General features: G+C 33.3%; 2 protein-coding genes across 3 annotated transcripts in view; both read left to right on the top strand.

Moving 5' to 3' along the window:
• Positions 1-15,690, top strand: part of LOC148628891 (protein bark beetle-like) — a 28,264-nt gene extending 12,574 nt beyond the window's left edge. Inside the window, exons 8-15 of the mRNA XM_088596362.1 lie at positions 633-867; positions 2,111-2,857; positions 3,190-5,712; positions 6,079-6,751; positions 7,424-7,596; positions 7,955-8,049; positions 8,860-9,067; positions 11,051-15,690. Coding sequence (XP_088452488.1) covers positions 633-867; positions 2,111-2,857; positions 3,190-5,712; positions 6,079-6,751; positions 7,424-7,596; positions 7,955-8,049; positions 8,860-9,067; positions 11,051-13,068 — 6,672 coding nt within the window. The 3' untranslated portion in view covers positions 13,069-15,690. The remainder of the gene's footprint in view (positions 1-632; positions 868-2,110; positions 2,858-3,189; positions 5,713-6,078; positions 6,752-7,423; positions 7,597-7,954; positions 8,050-8,859; positions 9,068-11,050) is intronic.
• Positions 15,691-15,828: 138 nt separating this feature from the next.
• On the top strand, positions 15,829-19,846 carry LOC148628890 (uncharacterized). 2 transcript variants are annotated; one of them, XM_088596375.1, is made up of 2 exons: positions 15,829-16,509; positions 16,834-19,846. In XM_088596375.1, exon 2 carries the CDS (start codon positions 16,837-16,839, stop codon positions 18,496-18,498), a length of 1,662 nt encoding a protein of 553 aa, XP_088452501.1. In that variant the 5' UTR covers positions 15,829-16,509; positions 16,834-16,836; the 3' UTR covers positions 18,499-19,846. The 2 variants fall into 2 exon arrangements, with proteins under 2 accessions (XP_088452501.1, XP_088452509.1); XM_088596383.1 differs by lacking the exon at positions 15,829-16,509 and adding an exon at positions 16,555-16,612.
• Positions 19,847-20,229: the final 383 nt, after the last annotated feature.

The following is a 20,229-nucleotide window of genomic DNA, read 5'->3' as shown; positions in this document are numbered from 1 at the left end:
AGTTTTTCACATATATCTCCTAATTAGGTTTATCCAAATTCTTTCAATAGCTGAAATGATCGGTATTATTAGGACTACAAAAGTCTTCAGACTCCTTGTAAGAGTTATTGCCCTTAAAAGGGGAAAAATGACTTTTTTTTAAATAGTTTTCAGTCAATATCTTGAAAACTATGATAGATTAAAAGAAACTTTCATTTGTTGAAAAGATCTTGTGATAGTCCTACCAAAGACTTCTTTAGTCAAAATTGTTGGACAACTTCTTGTTTAATTTATTGCCTTTGAAAGGCAAAATTCAAGAAGGTGAGTGATTCAGGCTCCTGGGAGCCTCTTGTTTGCAAGATATTTTCTTAATACATGCAAATTTTTACAAGTATATATAACCAATAGTATAGTTTAATTTGGATCTATAGGGTTGGTTTTTTAATAAAATATTATACAATTTCAAATCTGTAAATTATAATCTTGTACATATATTTTGTTAATGGTTGTCTACATATTTTAGTTACAAATTTTAATAAGTCATGAATTTTAAGCTGCCGAACAGTAGATAGCATGCATATTTATATAATTCCATAAGCTATTTATGACATTTTTGAAATAAGATTAAGATAGATATTATGATATTCTTAAAGGGATGGACAGATGAAAATTCTGCTGTTGTTTGTTTACAACTTGGTTTGACCTATGACCCTGCCCATGGCTATGCAAAAACAAGAAAGTTATCAACTGATCCAATACTTCTAAGCAGTGTACAATGTAACAGCCTAGATACTGACCTTACACAGTGTGAATCAGAGAAATATGGAGAATTCAGCTGTGACTATACACAAGTTGTTTTCATAAGATGTCAACACCCTACATGGGCAGGTATGAAATAACATAAGATCATTTTTGTTTTCAAGTTTTGGAATAACTCTTGGATATTACTATTTCTCCACTAACAAATGTGCTGGAAAGCTTAAAGACAACTTGATTTTCTTTAAAATAACTACGCAAAGCATACAACACTCAGTACTAATGTGGTCCATTTTAATACTATAACAATTTTACAAAGATTATGTGTTTCATTGTAGGGTTTTTAAAAGCATTTCAAGTGTTGTTTGCAAATGTGCAAATTAACATCATAAATTTCCAAGACTCATCATTTTAGCTCACCTGGCCGTAGGTAATTTCTTCAAACATCTTCTCCTCTGAAACTACTGGATAGATTTTTGCATATATCTCCAATACTGTTAGGTTTAGTCAAATTTAGACAGTGTAAAAGTATTTAGCATGATAAGATCTATCTGTGGTCAAATTTTGGTGAAAATCTGTTGACCCATGTTGGAGTTATTGCCCTTTTTGGACATTTTTTGCTGTTTTTGATGTTATTACTTTCAAAAATCTTCTCCTCAGAAACTGCCGTACGGAATTCAATGAAAGTTGTATTTTTTGTTTTTTAGGGTATTCTTAACAAAATGACGGTTTGAATTTTTGATCAGTTACAAAACATGGCCACCTTTACTAAAATAGAACATAGGGGTAGTACAGTAGTTTTTTGCACATATCTCCAAAACCATTAGGTTTGGCCAATATCTTTCAATTGCTGAAATATCCTTATGGGGCCTACAAAGGTCTCCAAGGGACCAAAGTTGTCAGAAGACTCCATATAAGAGTTGTTGCCCTTGAAAGGCAAAAAATTACATTTTTTACAGTTTTCAGTCAATATCTTGAAAACTATAATAGATAGAATGAAACTTTTGCTTGATGAAGTAATTGTCATGATAAGTCCTACCAAAGTCTCCAGGGACTCCATATAAGAGTTATTGCCCTTGAAAAGCAAAAAATTACGTTTTTTGCAGTTTTCAGTCATTATCTTGAAAACTATAATAGATAGAATGAAACTTTCAATTGATGAAATGATCCTCATGACAAGTCCTACTAAAGTCTTCATGGAGTCAAAATTGTCAGACAACTTCTTGTTAAAGTTATTGCCCTTGAAAGGCAAAAATGTAACGAGGTGAGCGATACAGGCTCCTGGGAGCCTCTTGTTTTATTTATTTTTTCTTTTCTGAAAATAAGAATAATTAATGCGTAAGATATTTGGAGTGCAATGTTTATACTTTTTTAGGTGTCACAATTCCAGCAGTTCCAAAAGGAAACATGCGTGATTCGACACAGATACGTCATGTTATAATAGAAAAAGCAGGTTTGTTGGATGCTGATGAAATGCAGTATACACCTGGACTAACCTTGGATTACAACTATCTTAAGATAACAGGTCTAATTGTAAGGAACTCTGTATCTGATGGTGTCAATGTTAAATACAGCCATCCTCATACTGAGAATTTGTTTGAACACTGCATGTTTGACAATAATCTAGGTCATGGGTTTCTGACAAGGTCACCCTTCTTACAAATAAACTATGCCACTATGAATAGAAATGAGAAAAGTGGATTTGTCTATGATCCATTCTTTACAGAATATGAGGCACTGAGTGTTAGAAATTTTATTGAACCAAGTTTAACAGTCATCTTAGATCAAACTCAAAACTACTTCCTTGGTGATGATTCAATGGCTTTCATTGTAACTAAACCAGGAGTTTTGACAGTAGATTACACATACAAGATGCAGCTTCATGTCAACTCTCGCTACAGAATAACACTGCAGCTTCTTGACTATAACCCAAAAACAATGGTAGAGAAGGTTACAGTATATGACTCCAGAAATACTGAAAATATTCCAACTAGCACTAAACGATGGGAAATTGAGGAAGATTTAGTTGACTTTCCTCTGACATCAACCTCTAACTATTTGACAATTGCTGTCCATGTGCGAGGTATTCTTACTGGGAGATTGGCTTTTGCAGCTATCTCAGGTGAGTGTTTATAATATAAAAAGAAGTTAATACCATAATGCTGGCCTAATTATTAGAAAAAAGTATCAGTCGATTATTAAGAAATGTTAATTGTACATTGTAAACAGTTTGATGTTTTGTTTTATTGAAAGAAATGTGATAATTGTTTCCCTAACTTTTAAAGATCTCTTCCAGTTTGATGCAAGTTAGTAACAAAGAAACTATAAAATATTGCAACTACTTGACTGCATTACAAGATTTACTAATAGTTGTATAACATTTAAAATTAGTGTTGTGAATTGATATTTATAGTAAATGATTATACATTAAATGGTTCCAAACAATTATTTCAGAGAGATACACTTACCCACAGAAGTTACCATATTCAAAGATTCATCTGTACAACTGTACTATCAATGGAAATAACCAGGGTGTCCTCACCAAACATTACAACAATCCATCGAATGAAAAACTGGAAATATTTCACCGTATCAAAGAGGAGGAGATACGATTTGAAATGGTAAATGTATTTGACAACACAGAAGAAGCCATGTATATACCTAGTCTGACTAAATGGCATGAACAGTTGATACCTTCTCAGGAGGAAATGACCAAACCTGAGAGGTTAGGGGTCATCAAATACAAAATGGAGAGATGTAAATTTCACCGTAATGGTAAAGGTATAATCGCAGATCATAACCATGTAGACTTTGCTAATAATGTTTGGCAATGGACTTTCATTGATTCTGAAATCAGATGGAATAAAAATGGTGGCTTTAATATTGAATTACCAAGAGTTAATGATATTGTAGAAAGAAAATATCATTCTGTATATGTAAAAGACTGTAGAATACAAAACAATCAGGAATCTGTATTTACAATAAATGGATACTATGCCAATGTCACACTAATGAACTCAAGATTTGAAGATAATTCTTGTAAGCGTGGACTTGTTTACATTGGAGGAATGGAAAAAGATCTTACAGTGTACAACAATATATTTCACAGAAATGTTGGCAAGTTTGTAGTGGAATTAGACATGACCAGCCATTCTGAATACCTTAGTCTTGGAGTTGGAAAGTTCTCTGTTAATAGTATTTCAGACAACAGACCAAAGGCAGATTATCGCTGTGCGTCTTATAGTACACCACTTACCTATACTGTAGCCATTAGAGGAGTCCAGAGTATATCTTTCAACAGGAATATATTTACTAATCTTGAACTTCAGTTTGAAATGGTTGCTGGAATTTACTCTCTCTTGACCAACAACAGTCTTAATGTCAAAGAAAATTGGTGGGGAACTGGTGTCCAATACCACATTCGAAAGAAAATCTTTGATTTTGATGATTGGAACAATTATGTAATAGCTGACTATTTCCCACATTTGACAGTAGCCAACATTATAGATGACAGTGCTGTTTCCACAGGAATTGAAGATAAACCTCAGATAGATCTACAAAAGTTTGGAGGTAGAATTTTTAACCAGTACTCATTACCTGCCACCAACTATCCTTTGAGAGTTGTGTCGGATGTTACTATAATGCCTGGAGCCAAACTTATTATACCGCCAGGTACAACTTTACAATTTGAAGCTAATGTTGGAATCTTGGCTCTTGGACAACTTATTGCTAGAGGTACAGTTTACTCTCGTATAAAGTTTATGCCAGCTCCTCAACAAACTCCAATAAATTGTTTGAAGAAGAGATCAGTAATACATGCCACATCAAGCAGTGAGATAAGGTTAAGAAGAGATGGAAATGGCACAATTCCCGAACATCAAGGATTTTTGGAACTGTACAACTCTACCACTGCTACTTGGTCTCTGATGTGTGATAGTACATTCAATAAGAAAACTGCTGAAGTTGTTTGCCAGGAGCTTGGCCTAGAGACTGTTAATGTTGATGTTAGGTTCACCCATCTTTATGATCACTTTATTTTTGGCAAGCCAATGTACTTTGTTAAGGAATTTTGGGCCTATTCTTACTATTGCAGAGGCGATGAGAAATCTTTGAGTCAGTGTATGAAAAGAATAAATTATGATATTCAAACTTGTATTCAAGCAGCTAATTATACATTCATTAGATGTGGACCAAGAACTTTGCCTCAAACAACAGACTACTGGGGAAATATAAGATTTGCCCCACCTTCATATGAAGAAAAAATTGTACAAGTTGTTCCTGAAGACCAGAAATCAGTACTTGAGTATGTTGATATTGATGGAGCTGGTATGCTGCATGGAGAAAAAGTAGGTGCAATCCAGTCTACTTATGTGACTCCAATATTGCAACAAATCAACATTACGAGAAGTTTGTGGAATGGATTTGATATAGTTTCTCCAAGATATGAAGTTAACATTAATCATATTAATGCCACTGGTAATTTGGGCTATGGCATCAATATCCTAATGCTAAATGGTGAGTCCAGAGATGAAGATAAGTCATCATTCACACCACTTGTATCAAACACTGTACCATACTACATGATTGGCCTTGTTGATATTTGTCGCATGGAAAAGGAAATATTCTTGGAGAATAGAGTTCTTGTTTATTACAAGTACTCTGAGAACCCTTACAGTTGTGTTAAGGTCATCAGTGGCAACAATCCTCTTCGAAAAATTTCGTTCCGTTTGCTGCAATTCAACCTATATCATGATGACTTCTATCGAAATATTATTGAAATATTTGATGGGAGAACAGTATCAAAAGACACCACTCTTACAGAGTTGACAGCCAATAGTACTGAAGATGATATTAAAAGAAGATACCTCTCAACAGGAAACACACTAACAGTACATATTCATGCATCCTCTGCTCATGAACATTATGGATTTGTTGCTGAAATTGTAACATCCCCACTGTCTCATCTCAATTATCCTGGTAAGTACAAATAACTATATAAAGTAAGTTCATTTCTGTGCTCATAAATTTTTATCTTTTTCAATGCCTCATCTCATAATTTCATGATATTGATATAAGCTGAAGTTTGGAACAGGTAAATATGCTTGAAAATGTTGTTCAGTATGCTGGATGATACTTGACATAAGTATGTAACCATTAGGTAATCTGTATGAAATTTTTTTTTTTTAAATTTGCATTAGAAGGTAAATGTTTATTCTTATTATGATTAAGTCCAAAAATTATTCATTGCTTATGTGCATAGTAAACTCTTACTTGTAGAAAACGTACATGACTACATTTTGAGTATTTGAACATGAAGTTTATTTTGCTGTGTCTCTGTTTCAGATAGTTCAACTTTGCACAAGTTTGAAGATATTGTGATGAAGACCAATGAGGATGGAGCCATTCTTTACCAGAATATTGGAGAAGTCAACCCATCTATTTACTTTGACCGCTGTTGGATAGAAGGCAATGGTCTGGCTATACTCAACCTGACTTCACCTCCTATCATTGACTTTAACATTCATAACACACTGGCCTTAAATTTCCAACACAGCTTAATCAACAAGAATAAAGGAGGCATGTACATTCATGCTAATGCTCAGAGTTTTGCAACTCATTTGACGGCTAATATCACCAATAATGTTTTCTCTTTTTGTACCAATGGAGAGGCTTTGAACATAAGTGGGCATCATTTCCAACAGTTTTACTTATATGAAAACCATATCTTCAATTGCACTGCTGGAGACTATAGGGATGTTGTACATATACAGAATGTAGGCACTAATTTCACCTTTAATACTCTAGAAGACAATATTGGACATTATGTTCTGAGAATTTTTAACAAGGCTGACACTGATGCTCTACAGAGATTTTATGCTAATCTTTTCTACAATAATAATGTGACAGCATTGAAAAGAGCAACTGTCAAAGTTGGCAGTGGACATCCTCTAATTAACACAAACTTTCTGGTTAACCCTGAATGCGATTTTGAATTGGAAACCAACCCAGTGCTAGAGTGAGTATTTAGGTCATACATGTAATCATCTTTACAGCAGAAAATTACACACACCTCGATTTATTATTTGTTTATAGATACCTATACAGACTAGTATGTACAGGTATATGAATTTAGGTCTGTAAGCTTTATAAAATGATACAAACCCACATACTGTTAGGAAAATCATAGCATGTAATTCAAAGCTTGAGACCAGTAGTCAGAGATGATTGAAGGTGGCTTCTTATATTGTAATATTTTTCATTCACATTGACGAGACTTTATTTACACTGTTACGAGAGGCAGCCAACTAGCACATTTACATAATAATAGCAAACAGATCAGAGTGATACATACAAAATAAAAGAACATATAGCCTATTTAAACATTAGTCAACTTATGACAGGTACCTACTATAAGTACACATGAACACATGGGTATGACATACTTTCAAAATATTGATATATGTATTGGATCATAACCTTAAGAATGATGTTAGTGTTATCTCCTTAAATGCATTAAATTTATTATAAGATACTTTATGAGTTTTTAATGTAAATAGATTGTTCAGTACTTTACATTACATGTCAAAAGTATGTTTCCTGAATAAAAAAAAAATTGGGGTGTGTAATCTTTTTCCATGGGAATGGCATGATTAATACATGTAACAGTAACTTAAATTTTACATTGAAGGTATGTGAATGATATACCAATGGAGAGTAAACCAATAGATGCTCGAGAGAACTGGTGGGGATCAGAGAGACCAAACTATGTCTTAGGAAGAATCTGGGACCACAGAGATAATAGGACATTAAACTCTGTCAACTATCTACCTATCAAAGTCACTAATATATCACTCATAGATGGTAATTTTATAATTCATTAAGTTTTTGTTCACAATTTTTTTTAATAGATTTTTATTGCTTCAATTTCAAACATTACTTTGTAAAATATATGTATATCCATATCTACAGATCCCTGTAATATTAAATCTGCCATTCACTGGTACTCCTTTTTTACGAAATAAGTTATTGTCAAGTTAGACAATTTTTTGTGCACTTTAATTTTGTGTTTTGCAGCTTAGTTTTCTTTTCCTTTTTTTCTTCATACATTTTTCTTTGAGTGTTTACTATATTCAACATTTTTATGTGCTGAGTTGTTTATTGTTTACATTAAGGTTGTTTTACTTGATTACATTCTTTATATTGGTATTTAATTGTTTAGGTAAATGTGCTCCTGGCTGGCGATTACATGATCAGAGATGCTATAGATATATGGGAGCTGCTCTACCTTACTATGATGCTATAGAATTCTGCAAGGTTAGTTATTAAAACCTTCAAAATACTGTTTAATCATGTTAGACAATGTTATCACCATTTTCTCAAAATGTGTTGTGCTTGCTGTGGTTTAATTTATTTTTGAGGGTACTGTTGAAGTATTTTTGTTCCTTGGGTACCAACTTTCAAAGTTTTGGTGAACAACGAAATTTGGTTCCCAAACAAATGGAAATTACCCATTCATTTGTATGATGGAGTTGTCAAATCAATGAATCTACAGATTTGTGTTTTTTTCCTAAACTAAGAAAATTGGCATGCACAAATAAAAGTACTTCCACAGTATCAATATTTGCAGTTTATAAGTTATTTTTCTTACTTTAACATGGTCATGTTAGGTAAAGCTAAGTTTAAGCAACAAATGTTTTCACTACAGTGGTTCATACTTTGGTTTAGTTATTTTTTTTATATCAGTTTTTGTTGCTGAAAGAAAACATTTTGTGGGGTACTTTAATTTTTAATTCATAATTCAGTAATTTAAAAAAATATGTTACATATTTATCTGCTTTTCCAGAATCAAATCCGCCTTTAATTGATGCTAGTGGGAAATCTCCAATGTCCAATCTCATGACAAACATCAAATAATTAACTTTTTACTGATTTCAATTTATAATTAAAACATGTAGAAGCTCCAATAAAACCAATCAATCCATAAGCACTAACATACACAAATAATATATTATTATTAATATAATATTATTATAAATAATAAATATAATATATTTTTTTTTAGGTCTTTTTCATATAATTTTTTTTTTTTTTGCATTCAAATAAAATGTATACTTGTTTCCACAGGCTGTTGGAGGTTACCTTGCTGACTATAAAGATAAGGAGAATTTCCTTCAGTACTTACTTAAACTGTCTGAGAATGTATTTGATGGGGGCCTTAGTGTTTGGGTGTATGCTGAGGTATCCAAAGGACACTGTAGCTCATTTAAAAACACCTACATCATTGCTGAACAGGACTGTCATTTGAAACTACTACCTTTCATCTGTGAAAGAGGTAACCTATTAAGTACATGGCAAAGTAGTAGAACTGGTATCACTTACAATGCAAATTGAGCTATGCTTTTGAGTGATTTATATAGCTCTCTGGGTAGGTTTCTGTCCTAAATTACACTAATGTACCCTACTTTATTAACACCAAACACCTGGATGATATTTTGAACACAGTCTTTAAGTAGCTGTCTATGTAAGAATCATGCAAAATCTGAAAAATGTGATACACCCCAAAAAAGGCTACATATTTTTATTTTTGTAATTAAGTTGTTTTATTGGTCTATACTATGAAATGTGTAATTATTCATTCAAATCTGCCTGCTCTTAGGAGATAATCAACATTGAAAATCCAGTAGATTCCATTGTATTTGAGTGTCATTTACAGAGTTATCTCCCTTCATTTTGAAATCTACAGTGCATTCTATATAATTTTTATCTCCTTAGAGTATGGGCTATATGAAAAACCACATGTTAATTTCTGTTTACTATGACATTTCAAACAAAATATCAAAAATAAAAATATGTAGGCTTTTTACCCATGAATCATATTTTGCATGATCCTTAGCTGGAGTGCTACTTAAAGTCTTGACAATGTTACTAGTTAAATTCAAATTTCGATACCTGTAAGTACTCAAATACTTGTGCGCTAACTCAAATCTCACATGATGTGTAGGGAGGAAAGCCTTAAGTTCTAATTTTGAAATTGGATGAAACATTGAGGACTTGTATGTTCCAAAATATCTTGACACTTCATGGGAAGGAACCGACATTGATCTTGAACCACTGCTTTTCTAACCAACAAATAATCATGATTACAATGGATTTGCTGTAGCTTGGATGAAATTTGCTAAAATATTCCCATGTTTCACAAGAGCTTGTAGTCACTTTCAGAAAAATTATAAAGTAATATTAAATGGAAGAAACATTTGAAATGTGAAATATGACATATACTCTTGACATGTTCTTGATTAAAAAAAAATATTTATAAGAATACAGAAACTTGTACAGAAAAATTGAAACTTCCCATTTATCCCTTTTTAAGGATGTTGGTACACAGGAATTGCTTGTTTGATTTGCTGTTAGCACCGCCCCCCTACCCTTCTGCAAAAAGTGCCCAAGAGTAAAATAGTATTTTATTAGAAATTTATGTAGAAGGTTGATTTCTCATGAAATTTTAACAATTCTTGTTTCTATTGGTTTGTTATCATATTCTTTGTGAAGAATGTATACAACAGATCTAAAATAGCATTAAGCATTTTCAGTCTGTAGGAGGCCTAAATAGGGCCACACCCTAAATATCAATGTTTTGATTTTTTATCTGATTTAGAATTTTTTTGGTTTGATTCCTAATGAAAATTCATGCCTGTTTTACGCAATCAGATTTCTGGTATTTCTTAAGATTTTTTAGTTGTAAAGGGTCAAAGGGGCTATACAAAAAAAAATGTTTTTTTTTATTTCTGGTTCTAATTTGAAGTTTTTTTCTTCATTGATTTCTTTTTGGATGTCCGTACCTGCAGTTTTTAATCAGTATTTGAAAAAAAAATTCTCACCATTTTTGTGTAACGAGGGGTCAAAGGAACCAAAAACATCTTTTTTTTGGAAGGTTGTATTTTTTTTTTTAAATTTATGATTTTAATTATTTTTTGGGTAAGTTTTTCCTCTTTACAAGGGCTTTAAAAAGTATGCTAGGGAATTTTCTTTATCATTAACCGTTTTTTAAGACAATTGGGTTCAAAGTGATCCATGAAAGCACTCTAAAAGCAAATATTGTGCAATATTGTATTCAAAGCAGTTGTTGTGTCCATAATGAGCTCGGAGTCCCTGTTTTTTTAAGTGTGTCAAAATGTAATATTGTGTCCACACTTGCCTTAAGTGAACAGAGTTCAACTGGCTGCAGTCATATCATGCTGTGCTCGACAGAGCTTTTTTAAAAAATGCACTATCCATGTTTGCTGTTTTTCAAATATTGTACATTTCTTTTTTCCAGATCCCTACATAAAGCCTCCTGGGTCAGATATATTGGCCATGGCTATAGGTATATCAGCAGGGGTGTTTGGTACTGGACTTATCATCATTATCATTCTTATTATTATGTGGTATGTCAAATCTAAACGTAGGAAGGAAGAGAGATTTGAGCGTGCTGCATCAATACGATCATCATACAGTAAGTCATCTTTACATAACAGCAGAATGACTTTGAGGACAAGATCGGCTGTGAGTATTTTGACCAATGGAACTCCAAGGAAAAGAAACTTTGATGACCGATCCTCATCTGGAAAATACACTGCTTCTATGACATCGTCCAAACATAAGATTTATGATTCTGATGACTCGGTTACCCTGGCAGGTATAGGGGTTGATGAGAGAAGGGATGAAATGAACAGAAATATTAACAGGTCTAGAGAATACTTAGAGAATGTCATTGATGGTAGAGATAGAACAAGGAACGGATATACTGGATCGAGAGATAGGCTTGATGTTTCTAATGTTGTCTCTAGGTCAAGTGAACGTTTAGATGATAGATATGGGTCAAAAGACAGCTTGAGTCATTCACCAGGATTACGAGGACCAACAGGACCAGGGCTTAAAAAAAGAGAACTGAACAAAATTGCTAATCCTAGACTTACCGAACTAGGAAGTTACAATGAGTATCCAAAGAAGCCAACAGATTCTCCTGGCTCATCCTTAGACAGGAAGTTGTTAAAGCATCGAGATGATCACATGGACACAATGACTGATGATACTTTTGATGGATATTCAACCAATGAGTTTGATGACATAACATCAGAAACTGATGCTGAGGCAGTTAAATTTCATCCTACAAAGTTCAATCAGATAGACAATGAGATCAATTTTATGCAAAAATTACCATCCATGGACAATATCTATGCAAATGAGCAAACTCCAAGTGTTGATAGAATCAAATCAATGTCAAGTTTCCTTCAGCAAGAGGACAACCCCCCTACACCTCCACCACCCTTGGATGCCTTAACATCTCCTGACATGACCCCAACCAAGAAGCCTCGCCCAGTTCCCAAACCAAGGTCTACAAGAAACAGCAATGTCAGCAATAGTATGGAAGAATATCCCATCAATAGAAACAAACCAGTAGCTGCTCCATTACATCTTAGTAGAGAAAATCTTAACTTTGCTCACAAAAAACCTGATTGGTTAGCTGATAAATTACGAGAAACAAGTGCCAGTGAAGCCAGTGATGATGAAAGCATCAATAATTCTTCCTTTGATTCTGGTAGAAATAATCATGGTTATATTGGAAGCCATGAGAATCTGTCTAATCTTCCTTACAATAAGCAGCTTAACATTCAACTTCCACAAAATGATCTATCTAAGCCAACCAGTTCTAACCCACCTTCCCTTGCAAGTGATAATTTACAAAACATGGACTACATGAAGGATAGTTACTCTAGTATAGACTATGGAAGTCACCATCACAGTAAGGAGAATTTACCATCACCTGGTATCTATCCTGGTGGTAGTAGGGAGAATTTAGTAACACCTATTAACAGGAGCAGGGAAAACCTTAATGATCATAGATACCCTTATGATAGGGGTGATGCTCTGACACCTACCAACAAATTTAACAGAAGCCAGGAGAATATATCAGATCCCAGATATAAGTATGGTGGTAGCAGAGAGAATCTAAGCACTCCTCGGGGTCCTTACCCATATGATAAACATCCACAAAGGGATCCATTAAACAGAAGCCGAGAAAATATCAGTGGATACGGTAGTAGGGAGAACTTGGCATCTTACCCAAATCAAGGTCCACCAAGTTACTATGGTAGTAAAGAGCAATTACAAGAGTTCAGAGGAAGTCAAGAAAATCTGGATGGTAGAAGACCCCCTCCCTACCACAGAAGTCAAGAAAATCTGGATGGTAGGAGACCACCTCCTTACCACAGAAGTCAGGAAAATGTAAATAATGGTGTTCTTCAACTTCAGGATGATAAAAGACAACACCATTCTATCGAAACTGAAATTTAATGTGACATTAGATAAAGCAATATTATTTCTAACAAGACAGTACCGGTTATATCTGTTACGGTTGTGATTGCTTTGTTTTTTATGTATAATCTTTTTCTCTCAGAGTCTTTGATAGTTGTAAGTTAGTCATTGTTATATGTCTCATACAATTAATTTGTGCATAGACTGTTGTGTTGCATTGTTTAAATTAGTAAAAAACAATGTTAAACATGAAATTTATTTTGTAAGAAGGGTTGGTTTTGAATGTAATAGTTATTTTGTAAATAAGGTTAATTTTTTTAGTGCTCTGTTGAAGGTTGTACATATAGGTTTTATTTCTTTATTTTCTGAATTTTACTTTTCTGAAATTTAATGCATTCCTGCTTTTTACATTTTCTATATTTCGTATGTAATCACACATTTATAAAAATCAAAACATTCCAGTGAATAAAGTCGTAAATTTAACATTGTTTATATGCACAGATGATTTATATACACAATGAATTAAGTTTTATGTTTTTATTTTATAGTTTGTACTTACTTGACAAAATAATGGAAATATTTTTGTACATTTTATTATAGTATTCTTAAATGAATGCTTGTTAAATCACAATTCTCAGGGGTTCAAATTTACTTTCAAGAGTGCAAGGTCCTGGACTTTTGCAAGTTTCAAATCAAAGGTCCACTATAGGTAAAGCAGAAGTCCACATTAAAATGTCAGTTAAAAGAGTTGAAGGTCCAGGACTTGTGCAAATTAAAATTTAAAGGTTCCAGGTCAGACATTGAGGGTCTTTGGACCTCCACTAATTTGAAAGCACTGTTTATACATGGATACTATAAATGATAAAGTACAATTATCTGATTTAGTTTAGAACATGAAATATTTTCTTGTACATGTATTTTTATTTGTATGTGGTTGTTATGTATTCCATAAAAAGTTACTTTAACCATCTATGACCATACCATAAAGTTTGATTCCTAGTCTGTCTTTCATTCCATAATTTGTATTCACCTGTAGTGATAGCAGGACCATAGAGTTTGACTCTGTCTGTACTTCAGTCCATAATTTGTTTTAACCCTTAAGGTGATGAGTTTTAAAAACTTGCAGTTAACATGACCAATTTTATTAAGATCACTCTGATAATTTTACTACATAAAACACTTTTATAGTGAAATGTAAACAGCTAAAGTCAGCCATGTATTATCATTTGTAATCAAAACATCACAAAATATAGGTGTGTCAGAAATACATTGTTTAAATGGAAACTACAAAATACGAAATGTAGTAAATTCAATTAACATTATAACAGATTATTTTTTTAACTTGTTGGTCATCAACATATTTACATAGAAAATATTGTACATTATACATGGTGAGAGTGATAAGTAATTTGTTTTTATAAATTTTCAATTTACATCATGATTACATCATTACTTGTGTATTACATGTAGTTTCATTTCATTAACTTTCATTATCTGTTTAATTATAGTATCTAATATCTATTTATTTTTTTTTTTAAAACTAAAATATGATAGAAAATGTTAAGTGTCAAGATGAGAGAGCAGGGCTTTAAAAGGTAATTTTTTTTTTACATGATTCACATTAGTTTTAATGAGGTTGGAAACCAAATGTATTGTGGTGTCCATTCAGTTATACCATAGATCTGGGTTCTGTTTTCGTCTGTATGACTGGTTCATTTAAAATGACATTCTGATAAGATTGTACCAGGATAGAAATCAAGCATGGATTTCTTTTTTTAAACAGTCCTTCTTTTTTTTACCAAGTTTTTGAAAAATATCGCTGATTCTAGTTTTTCAACTTAGGTATAAAAAAATCTACACAAGGCTTTTTTTTTTCTTTTTGAATTCTTCGAATTCCTTGTTGACTTTTCACTCTGTTTATCTCATCAATCCTTTCATTCAAATATGTTTGACTGCTTTACAGAAGATTTTTGTGTACATCACATATAATAAATTTTGTACATATCATGTATATAATAAACTTTATATGTAGTAATCAGTGCCATATATAGTATATTCTGTAAATTGTTTTCAAGGTTTTATGAGATTCCCTTTGTTTAAATCCTATAGGTTTTTTGTAGTCCTGATTTAATTAGGTGTTTTGTCTTAAATTTCTATTGAGTTTATTTTTATAATTCTTTGATTTTTTCCCTCATTCCCTTAAAAATTATTTTCTTGTCTGCATATTTTGTATGTATTCTATTTTGATTTTATCACTTATTATATAATTTGAAATTGTTATAATCTATTGCTAAACTTATTCAAAATTCAAATCATGACACGACATGTTTCTTTCTTGTTTTTTTTGGTGATTTTTTTTAGTGAGTCCGTATATAATCATAACCAAAATTGTATCAAATTTAAGTGTTAATTGGAAAATTGAACCATGTGTGTCTTGTGATTGTGTATCAATGTAAATATGCATCAATTTGTACAGGTTGTCAGTCATACATTCCAAGCCTTTAAAAGGTAATAATTTGTGATCTATTGTGACATATCATTACTATTTTTTAATCTACGATTTTATATTTGTACTAGATATGTTTTTTTTCAATAATATCTATTAAACTTTTTTAGAAAATAATAAATCACATTATATACTCAAATAAAAAATATAATAGATGGTTGATTTTTCTTGGGATTGGGGTTTGAGCTGATTACTTTCAATTGTAATGGGATAGAAATGTAATCAATTACACTGTGATTACTCATAAGTTAAGATGTTATTGATTACATATGATTACTTTTAATGAATAGTATAACGAGAATAGGTCAACGAGACAAACCCCATGGCCATGAAAAATGTGTCTTCAATGAATGACGAGGAAACCGTCAACAGGGCAGGCTACAGCTGGCCCCAAAACTATCAACACTATACAGAGGTACAGCGAAATAGTTTCCTCTTTTTACTCCAATAGCATTTACAATGTAAACCATTGAAAAACAAGATTTATGCCATTGTTGAAAAAAAAATATCTGACATGAATTAAACAAAAAAAAAATGACAATGCGTGATTACTTCTTCTGAACAATGCTACAGAATAAATCACATATCAGCCCAGACAGATGTCGATTTCTGGTAATATCAAACTAGTTGCTTCAGAACTTTCCGTTTAAAAATATTAAGAGAAACATCTCATTTTTTAAGAAAACTCCTGGGATTTCAGGTATGTTTAAAAATAGGTGCCTTCAATTCGTAGACTCCTGAAGAGTATCAATTAACTATTTTCATGATTTACAAAATGTTCCCACAACAAAAGATTTTAAACCCATAATTATATGGTATGCTAACCTGTCATATTTTTGATCGTGCGTCAAAAGACTTGAAAATGAACGCCGAAAGACAATCACAGTAAATGAGCCGTTTAATTTAAAAAAAAAAAAAGAAACATGATTAAGTAAGTGAAAATAATAATGAAAGGAGTGTTATAATATGGAAAGGTAGGTTTTTAAAGAAAAAAAGACTTTCAGACAGATTGTCTCATGTAAAAACGACAATTGTGTATTCTGTAAGAGTGCATAAAATACTAACATCAGGGAATGTGTAAGTTTAATAAAGTGTTGTTCCCTTGTAGCTTTGACCTAACGGGAAAGCATTTCATCTGAAGCAATGTAAAAGTACATACTAGTAACATTTAGGTGTAGTCAGCTATTATCGTAATTTTTATGACATGATATAAGCTAAAATTAAGAGTCAAGCGTAAATAGGTTTGTCACAAAGCAACATCTTCGATATATCGTTACTGGCTTTTCTTGAATTTGTAGAGTATGTCTGAACGGCAGTATTTCTGTGCGTGTTGTGATGACAAAGTAGAGGCTGGACATTGGTGTTCAGATTGTACCGAAGCACTATGTGAAGACTGTGCTGCAATTCACTGTAAGACAACGCTGACAAAAAGGCACATGGTCGTACAGCTCGGAAGGGTTGAACGAATTAGCTCATCAGTTCTTAAGATATCAGATACATGTAAAATACACGACCGACAAAAGCTGACATTTTTCTGCAACATACACGATCAACTCTTGTGCGCAACATGTATTCCAGAGAACCACAAAGACTGCGACAAAGTTCTCACTATAGACAAAGCTTCTCATGGCGTAAAATATGGATCCACACTATCCGACCTCGAAAATAAAATTAAAGAACTAAAAGAAATCATTACAGAAATTCTGAGGAGTAAAGATTTAAATACAAAGTCACTGAATGAGCAACATGAGTTTATAAGCAACGAGATCGAACGGATGCGATCCAAACTGAATGCACATTTGAACAGAATTGAAAATGAGCTTAAAAATATACTCCAGACAAAATATTCTGAAAGTATTGCTAAAGTTCAGCATGGCAGAGGCGACCTTGTCCATGTTAATAAGATGCTCGAAACTTGGGAGAACGATTTGGAAACACTCAAAGAGAGTGCCACTGATGTTCATGTATTTACAGCTGTGAAAAATTTAGAGCCAAAGTACAACTTCGAAGAGAACAAGATAAAAGATATTCAGTGGGATAACATAAAGCTTGATCTTGAGTTCACGCCATCTGAGACAGCTGCAGACATCAGAGCACTCATATCAGACATGGGAAAAGTATTCGTTAGAGAAACAAACGCAACCGGTTTGTTCCAGCTAAAGAGACTACAGAAGCGACTCCAAGAACTCCAACCACCGTTGAATGTACCAACACACAGGTTTGATACACACCGACTTGGACCTGACATCGAAGTAAGACGGGGTTGTTTCTTGCCTGACAATAAGCTACTGTTGTGCAGCTATAACAATGAAAACCTTTTAGTCTGTAATACAGATGGACGTGAGTTGCAGAAGTTGCGACTGCAATATATTCCGTGCGATGTAGCAGTCTACGACCAGAAGTGTGCCTTAGTAGCAGCGAACGAAAGAGGGGTGCAACCAATTGATCTAAACTTGTACAAACGTGAGCCGTACATTACGGTGTCGAACGAAAGATGTATTGCCGTCTCTTGTATAGATAAGAAAATCGCCGTCGCCCACGACATTAAGGCGATATCAGTGATTGACAGAAATGGTAAAAAACTTATGAAGGTCGTCCTTAAATACTTTCCTCGTTTCATTACATACAGTAAATATGGGTCATTGTTTTGGACCAATACCAACAATAATGAGGTAAATCTAATTGAACCGGATGGTGGAACAAGCCTCTATTACAACAGTCCGTACCTCAATGACCCCAGGGGATTAGCAGCAGATGAAAATGACAATCTTTTCGTGGCTGGGTCTAATAATATCCACAAGATTTCTAAAGACGGAAAATCACAAGAGATTATCCTTACAAAAGATGACGGTATCAGAGAACCTCAAGCTTTATCAATAAGCATCAACCATTATGGCCTATCACATGCTCTGCTCATCGTCAATAATCATCTCCGATCAGTTGAAACTTTCCGACTTGAATGAGACAGATGATATTTTTCAAACAATAGAAGATATTACTAGTTCAATATTTACAAAATGTTTCATAATCGATGCATATAGTTTATACTAGAATCTAGCATTCCACCTTTGGAAAAGGAGATAGAGAGCTTCCAAGACAAATTTATCATATTCTACTACACTTGAAATTATATAATACAATTATATAATTATATATTATATTTTTTGCGCCTGTCCCAAGTCAGGAATTTCTGGCCTCTGTATGTATTGTTTTGTTTTCACTTTCAGTTTATTTTTTGTATGTTGTTGGGAATACAGGGGCAACTATTCATAATGTTGTTTCGGAGCCAGCTGCAGTCTGTCCTGTGGTGTAAGGGTTCATTGAAAGACCCATGGGTGGCCTGGAGCTGACATATTTTCATTCCGGTGGGGTTGATGTAGGGATTCGTCATACTTTGTAAGAAATAATTCCAAATCATCTTCCAGATATACAGAAGATGTTTAAAAAATGCTGGAATTTTTAATTAATAACACATTTGTCCAGTGTGGTGGACGCGTTTTTCAACAAACGGTCGGCATTTCAATGGAAACAAATTATGCTCCTCTACTTGCTGACCTATTCCTTCACTCTTGTGAGGCTGACTTTTATCGCTGATTTGATCCGAAAGAAAGAATATCGTTTAGCTAGATCCTTTAATCTCAGTTTCCGCTATATAAATGACGTATTTAAAACAATACTAATTTTGGGGATTTGATACATCGCATTTACCCCCAAAGAACTTGAGATAAAGGATACTACAGACACTGTGAGGTAAGCTTCATATCTTGACCTACACTTAGAAATCGATGGTAAAGCAAAACTATTGACCAAAATTTACGACAAACGCTATGACTATTCGTTCAGAATTGTCAACTTTCCTTTCATCTGTGGCAACATCCCTTCAGCACCAGCGTATGGAGTGTTCATATCACAACTCAAACGTTATAGCAGAGCTTGCCGGAACTACGCAGATTTTTTTGTATCGCGCTAAAATTCTAAGAAATAGGCTTCTGGAACAAGGTTATGTTGCTACAAGATTGAAAATTATCACTACAGAAGTTTTATGGTCGTCATCACGAACTCGTGGATCGGTATGGTGTATCCATCTGCGCCAGGAAAACTGATTTGTTCCACGTCATAGTTTTCCTTTCCTCTTTCGTCTACCCAGACTTTACTTTTTATGAGCAATTCGGCGGGTGTTTCTAGAAAAGCAGAGGACGCTTACCCTACCGGTGCACCTGGTCCATGATCCTAGTTTTTAGTGTAGTCCGAGTTGCTCATTTGCTTTTTATTACCGCTATAACCTTGGTTCCCTTGATTACTATTTGACATATCCACAATTCTAGTTATATATAATTATTAAACGAATAAAGGTATTCAACCTGTTAATAAAAGTTAGTCTACTTAATAATAAAGAAACTTAATTGATTTAGTTCAAAACATGGCTAAATTTTTTTATTCGTTCGAAAATATGCCTCGAACAGTACTTTTATACAACAGTCTGACCAAAACTAAATCAGAGGTTAAGAAGAATACTTCATATACATGTAGCAATCAGAAAATGGTTTCAGTGCTTAAAATGTCGACTTCAATTCTACCATTGTTTACCAAACATAGATTAATTAATAAAAAATGGGAAAAATGTACACACAAAAAAAAGCGAAACAAAAATATGTTATACTCCTTTTTGGGTTTGGGTTATTTTTTAATACTGG

Source organism: Perna viridis, chromosome 1, assembly GCF_037379345.1.
Source record: "Perna viridis isolate PV_CMFRI_1.1 ecotype Kerala chromosome 1, ASM3737934v1, whole genome shotgun sequence".
Taxonomy (NCBI): Eukaryota; Metazoa; Mollusca; class Bivalvia; order Mytilida; family Mytilidae; genus Perna; species Perna viridis.
Note: the sequence above shows the minus strand (reverse complement) of the source record. Positions and strands in the feature narration are given on the sequence as shown.